The sequence below is a fragment of the Myotis davidii genome, unplaced genomic scaffold (assembly GCF_000327345.1).
Source record: "Myotis davidii unplaced genomic scaffold, ASM32734v1 scaffold13, whole genome shotgun sequence".
Taxonomy (NCBI): Eukaryota; Metazoa; Chordata; class Mammalia; order Chiroptera; family Vespertilionidae; genus Myotis; species Myotis davidii.
Genome location: NW_006286243.1, coordinates 3,386,404 through 3,393,184, shown reverse-complemented (window position 1 = coordinate 3,393,184; position 6,781 = coordinate 3,386,404). Strand labels below are relative to the sequence as shown.

General features: G+C 36.9%; 1 protein-coding gene across 1 annotated transcript in view; it reads right to left on the bottom strand.

The window, feature by feature from the left end:
• Positions 1–6,781, bottom strand: part of CFAP54 (cilia and flagella associated 54) — a 236,245-nt gene that overhangs the window by 53,798 nt on the left and 175,666 nt on the right. The window contains exons 58-59 of the mRNA XM_015559991.1: positions 5,564–5,669; positions 4,430–4,523 (exon numbers count right to left, since the gene is read on the bottom strand). Coding sequence (XP_015415477.1) covers positions 4,430–4,523; positions 5,564–5,669 — 200 coding nt within the window. The remainder of the gene's footprint in view (positions 1–4,429; positions 4,524–5,563; positions 5,670–6,781) is intronic.

Here is a 6,781-nt window from a genome sequence, read left to right as displayed (position 1 = left end):
GCAAAATATGATCCCATTTTAATAAAGATATGTACATAAATATACCCCCTGTATATACAAGCAGGGAAAATTAACAGTGTTTCCCAGGTTTTAAGGGTGATTGAATTATTTCTTACCATATTTTTTCTGATTTCCTATAATGAGCTTGCATTATCTGAATAATAACAAAATGAACACCAATGGCATCTTGAATAATGTGTTTACTTAAAATTACATTTACTATTTTAATAGAAAAGCTATAAATTTGAATCTATTACTTGTAATGATGTCAGAAATAAGAATATTACTTAAAGATTTTTATAGGTATTTGCTTATCATATTTCTAAATAGGAAACTATTAAAGGGATGATGGCATCATAAAATTCCATAGAATAGCAAAAGGTAACAATGAATGAAGATATGTTTTACATTGAGTGTGTGCATGTGTGTTCTGTTTTTAAACGTAAGAAAATCAATGCTACAGAAACAGAAAGAAAAGAACTCCACCCACCATATAAAATCTGTTTTACATTTTTAAAGATAACTAAAATAAGCATTAATAGTCAATTTTATTTATTATTGTTATTATTTAGAAAGTGTAAGAGAGGGAAAGGCAGAGAGAAACATCTATGTGAGAGAAACACATCAATTGGTTGCCCAACCCTGGCCAGGGAGGAGCCTGCAATGGAGGTACATGCCCTTGACTGGAATCAAACCTGGGACCTTTTAGTCCACAGGCTGACGCTCTATCCATTGAGCCAAACAGTAGCGGTGGTTGGCAAACGGTGGCTCGCGAGCCACATGCAGCTCTTTGGTCCCTTGAGTTTGGCTCTTCCACAAAATACCGACTTCTGCGCATGGGCCACGAAGTTTCAATTGCACTGTATGTGCATGCCCGAACGTGGACTTTTGTGGAAGAGCCACATTCAAGGGGCCAAAGAGCCCCAGGTGGCTCGCAAGCCACAGTTTGCCGACCACGGGCTAGGGCAATAGTCAAATTTTAAGATTTAACTAATCAGGGCAAAACTATCAGACTGTTTGGTTCTAATTTTTGGATGCTCATATTTTGGCCAATTCTCTAATCTTCAACAAAACCACAGAATAAAATAAATAACAAAAATATTTTTCTTTTACTGCTGGCTACAAGACTTCCAAGGAAAGGAAAAGGCAACGAATAATGCTGATGCCAAAGCAGGAAATGCAATGTACAAATGTGGCCTGTCTTCAAATGATACCTGCAGAGATCTGCCCATGGAGGACCTAAGCAATACAGCCCTGCCCCAAAGATGTGTAGACCGTAGTAATTAACCATAATGAAAATACTTGGGCTCGGGGTTGTCTTGTCAGTATACTGGCTACATAAGGTTGAACATTTTACCAACTTAAATTCTGGAAGCAAGACTAATAGGCATTAAATGAAGAATGCAGAATAACATTAAATGACTATAGTGTAAGAACAGTTAGTGATGCAGACATTTTAAAAGGAAAGAAATCATTTTGAATGGAGAAGAAAGCTTTATGGAGGAAGTCAGGCTTGAGCTCAGAATAGAAAAATTTGGACTAGGAAAATTATATGGTGGGCATTTTTTAATGGGGGAGATGCTCACATTGCCTAGGAGATTCTAGCCCATGAAAACAAGCAAGAAAAAGAAAAAAATACATCTAGATTGGAAGTAAAGAAGTAAAATTGTCTTTGTTTGAAGAAGACATGATCCTATATGTAGAAAGTCCCAACATACACTCACATGCCTAGAATTAATAAATGTTTTTGGCAAAGTCACAGGATATAGCAATGGACAATCTGAAAATGAGATTAAGAAAAATTCCACTCACAATAAAAATAAATGTAACAAAAAGGTACAAAATTTGTACACTAAAAGTAAAACGTATTGTTTGAGAAAAATTAGCTAATATCTAAATAAATGAAGAGACCATTCATATTAAAAATTAGAAGATTCAATATTTAAGATGGCAATTATCCCCTAATTGATGTGTAGATTCAACAGTCTCTACCAAAATACTTAGTTTTCTACAAAAATTTACAAGCAGATCCTAAAATGTATATGAAAATGCAGAAGGACTCAAAATGGCCAGAAGAATTTTAAAAAGTAAAAACATAGTTGGAGGGCATATACTTCCCAATTTTAAAACTTACTAAAATCTATAGTAACCAAGACAGTACACTCATGGAAAGGCAGACTTATAGATCAGTCGAATAGTACTGGAAGTCTACATTTATGATCTATATTTACATTTATGATCCACTAATTTTGACAAAAGTGCCAAGGAAATTTAATGGTGCTGGGACTACTGGATCTCTGTGCAAAATGATGAGGTTAAATACCTCATATTTTACACAAATATTTATTCAAAAATAGATCACAGACAAACTTAAAAGCTAAAATTATAAAAATTCTAGAAGAAAACATAGGTAAAAAGCTTCAACATCTTGGGGTTAAGCAAAGAGTTCTTAAATATACCACCAAAAGCACAATGTATGTGAAAAATGATAAAATGAACTTCATTAAATTAAAAACTTGTCTCTAAAAACACCATAAACAATATGGAAAGAAACACTGATGTGAGAGAGAACATCAATTGGGTGTCTTCCATACATGCCCCGACCAGGGATCATACCCACAACTTTTCAATATATGGGATGAGGATCCAACCAACTGAGCCACAGTGGCCAGGGCACATTAGTCCCTACTTTGCTCCACTTCCCTGCCTTTACATGTCTTGATTATATTTCTCATTATATTGTGATACAATTATTTTTCTTCCTTGCTAGACTCTGTGCTCCTTTAGAGAAAGAGAGCAACATGCCAGGCATACATTAAGCACTCAATTCATGTTTGGTTAATAGATGAATGAATAAATGAATGTTCAAGAAAATCAACTCAACTTAGCTAACAAATAAGTATTGAATAATTATTATGTACAAAATACTTTAGAATGTAAATGTTCAACTCAAATTACATTGTGATGGAAAACAGTTCCCTTGAGTACCTATTACACGCCAAGCCCATTACATTAATTCTCCTAGTCAGTCTAAGACAGCCGTGGGCAAACTACGGCCCGCAGGCCAGCCCGTTTGAAATGAATAAAACTATTGAAAAAAAAAGACCATACCCTTTTATGTAATGATGTTTACTTTGAATTTATATTAGTTCACACAAACACTCCATCCATGCTTTTGTTCTGGCCCTTCCGTCCAGTTTAAGAACCCATTGTGGCCCTCGAGTCAAAAAGTTTGCCCACCCCTGGAAGAGGTATCACAGAACCATTTCACCAGATGAGAAAACTAAGCTTAGAAAAGGCTCCAATTATAATGCTAGCATGCCATGAAGCTCAGATTCAAATCAAAACCAGTGCTATGCTCACTCTGCTATATGGATTGCATAAAAGTGAAACACTAATGCTTTCTTTATAAAGCATTGACTGTATGTAGACAATTGTCAAATATTATATTTCAATGGTCTGAATGTGCTCAGATGAAATTTTTCATTTATTTTGGCTGCTTTCTGTGTTTCTAGTAATTATATGAATTGCTAAAATATTTATACTGTGTAAAGATATACAGAAAATAATGATCATATTGTATGGAATTATATTATTCTTCTCATTCAAATCCTGACTTGTTCAAGCTCTTAATTAAAAACACTTCTCTAGTAAAGGCCAAAAAGGTGATATGTTATTATCCTATATCCTATTAATTTGTATTGCTACTTGCAATGGAAACAAAAATTTTTGTTTTCTCTTACTGGAAATAAACATGTTTATTACACCACAAAAAGTAACTTCTCTATGTAAGTATAGATTTTTTATAGGAAAAAGAAAATTAGTTGCTATCCACTGAAGGCAGCTACCATATGAATAACTCAACTGTCTGAAAGCCCATTTGCCTAATGCTTTAATATCATGTTTATGCTCTCAAAAATTAGAGATTTGATACTAAAATTTTCTGAAAATATCTCTTGGAGGGTCTATGAGAACAAGAACAGAGTATGGCTTGGACACTGCTTAATCACTTTCCAGAATACTGCCTGGGTCATGTAGGTGCTTGACAGATGTGTGATGAGTGAATTAATGACTCTATCACAAGGGGATCTATTTGTAGTCACATCAGTAATGAGAACCTTACCTGTCCATCACTGAAGCTATATTTTGTTTCCTGAAATTTCCTAATCAATACTAATGACTTAGAGTACATACATGTACCTACACTTCATGGATAACATTTTTAACAGACAAAAATGTCTAAATGAAGCCTATTCCCAGAGCTTTACATAAAATATTAAAAGAGACACTTAAACATGAGTATGACTACAAAGTACTGAATTAATTTCTCTAACTCACACAGGAAAATCAGTCTCATTATTTCAATAGCACAGTAACCTAACAAGCTCAAAAGGTAATTAACTTAAAATTTCTAATAAAAGTTTATTACCTTAGGTGTTAATGGTGTTGATGAAAGTTTGTGCTTTGCCTTTCTCATATGCAGATATACTAGGGCAACCTCTAGGTAGGAGTCCCTTATCAACCTAAAATGATATATAGCATTGTACTTAATAAATAGCTTCACCACTCATAATTACTTCCCATTATTTGCCAATAATTTCTGAGTGAATGAAAGGTTAAAAATAGACAAAACCAGCATCTGTCCCAAACTCCCACCTTCTTCTCACAGCACTTTTGGCATAGACACTAGCATCTGCCTCCCTACTGAAATGAGGAGCTCTAGAAGAGAGCTGAGCATTCTACCTTGTCCTTACTGGCAACACCCCATAACATCAAGGCCAGTCTAGAATAATCCAACCAACTAGGCAGTAAAGAGATGAAGGTCAAGTCTGGAGGAACCTGCCTTAAAAACCAAGCCTCAGCCTGGCCGGGTTGCTCAGTGGGTTAAAGTGTTGTCCGGATACATCAAGGTTGAGGGTTTGATCAGGGCTCATGTAAGAAACAACCAATGAATGCATCAATAAGTGGAACAACAATTCAATCTCTCTCTCTGTCTCTCTGTCTCTCTCTCTCAAATCAATAAAACATAAAAATAAAAAAACAAGCCTCTTTCAACCCTCCTACACTAATATCAAAAGAGACACCTAGAGTTATGCAGAAAGCAGGGATTTGGTATGGGTCAGGTCTTTGTGCTCATTATGAAACCTGTCAGTTAGGGCCATTTAGATCAGTGTCATTGTAATAATGGCGGCTTCCTTTGAATCCTTATTTTCACAGAATTAAGTTGGCCAGCCCTGGTACTGCTTATCAGAGTGAATATCCACATAGTTCCCTTTTAGATACAATTTCACATCCAGGGTGGCCCCTGGAATCCTAGGACTGACAGGAGATTGATCAGAGTACAGGGAATCACAGTCCAGTGTGCCACTGTGATAATCACTGTGACCACCTTGGGTCAGAGCCAAGAACAACAAGCTTGAAAAGGAAATTGGTAAACCTGATGGACAATGGACGCCAGTAAACTAGCCCTACTGTGGGTAGTACAATACAGCGTCTTACCAGAACACAGGGCTCAAACCACAACACACACATTGTCTCAATAGTCGAAAGATATTGTCTTTACCCTGCGTTTTGATCATGGCTCAAGCTTATTTGTATAGCTTCATATAAACTCTCAAGTTGCAAATTTGGAGATTTCTCCTCCACCAACAGTTGACATTCTATTTTGCCTGAAAGAAGAAAAAAGATGGACAAAGATGGGTTTTCTTTTTTCTATTACCTAGAACTTCAGAACAAATATTTCATGCGGGAAATTCAGAAAACAGGGCATGCTGTCCTTTTCATTCATCCGTTGTTTCTTGATGGAAGAGAAGCCAACGGGGAAAGAGCTTTTGTTTTCTTCCCCAGGCAACTCAAGACTCCTCTGACAGGTATCAACACTGCATCAAAGCCTCCATTGGCTTTCCAGATATGACTGCTTCTATCATCTTCCTTTTCTCTCTTTTTACTTTGTGCTTGCCCTTCCTCCTTGGGCACTCATTCCCTTTTTCTATACCCATCTTCCTCTTTCCTCTGTCTTCATCAGATACCATAGAAAACATCTTTAAAAATAAAAAGTCCTTAAAAGCAAAATCTTAAAAAGCACCATGGATGATGGAAATGCTCCAGTTCTCATTCAGCTCCTGGCCTTCAGGGTGAGCTGCAGCTGTCAAAGGTAGGTGCTGGAATGACACTTTTGTAACAAAAAGGGCATAAAAGGGAAATCTTATAATTACTCTAAAAAGGATCCACAGTTTCCACGCAGCATGTGGATGGGGCACAGAGCCACCCCGTGTTAAATCCACATCTGGGCACTATCATTTAGGAGCTGCTGATTTCTGGAAATTTACTTAACCAGACTGCTCCACATTCTCCTCATCTGTCTACCAGGAATAGCCATGCCTATCTTGTGGAGCTGCTGTAAGAATCAGTGATATGAGACCTGAGACACTGACTAGAGTGCCTAGTGTCTATTAGATGCTTAAAAGGAGAGCACTCACAACTATCATCATTTTTCTCATGGCTAAAAAGGGCACAATAAAATCATCCTATCTAATAATAGACAAACATGGTAATTGACCGTACCTTCGCTACACCTCCCATTGGCTACTCAGTGCAATATGCAAATTAACCCAACCAAGATGGTGGTTGGCAGCCATGCGGCTGAAGCGAGCAGGAGGCTTGCTTGCTCCAGTGATGGAGGAAGTCAAAGCTCCCCGCCTGCCGCGGCCTAGCTCTTGGCTCTGAAAGCAACAAAGTTTCAATTATAGAAGGTAAATAAATCCCAGCATTAAAAAGAAAG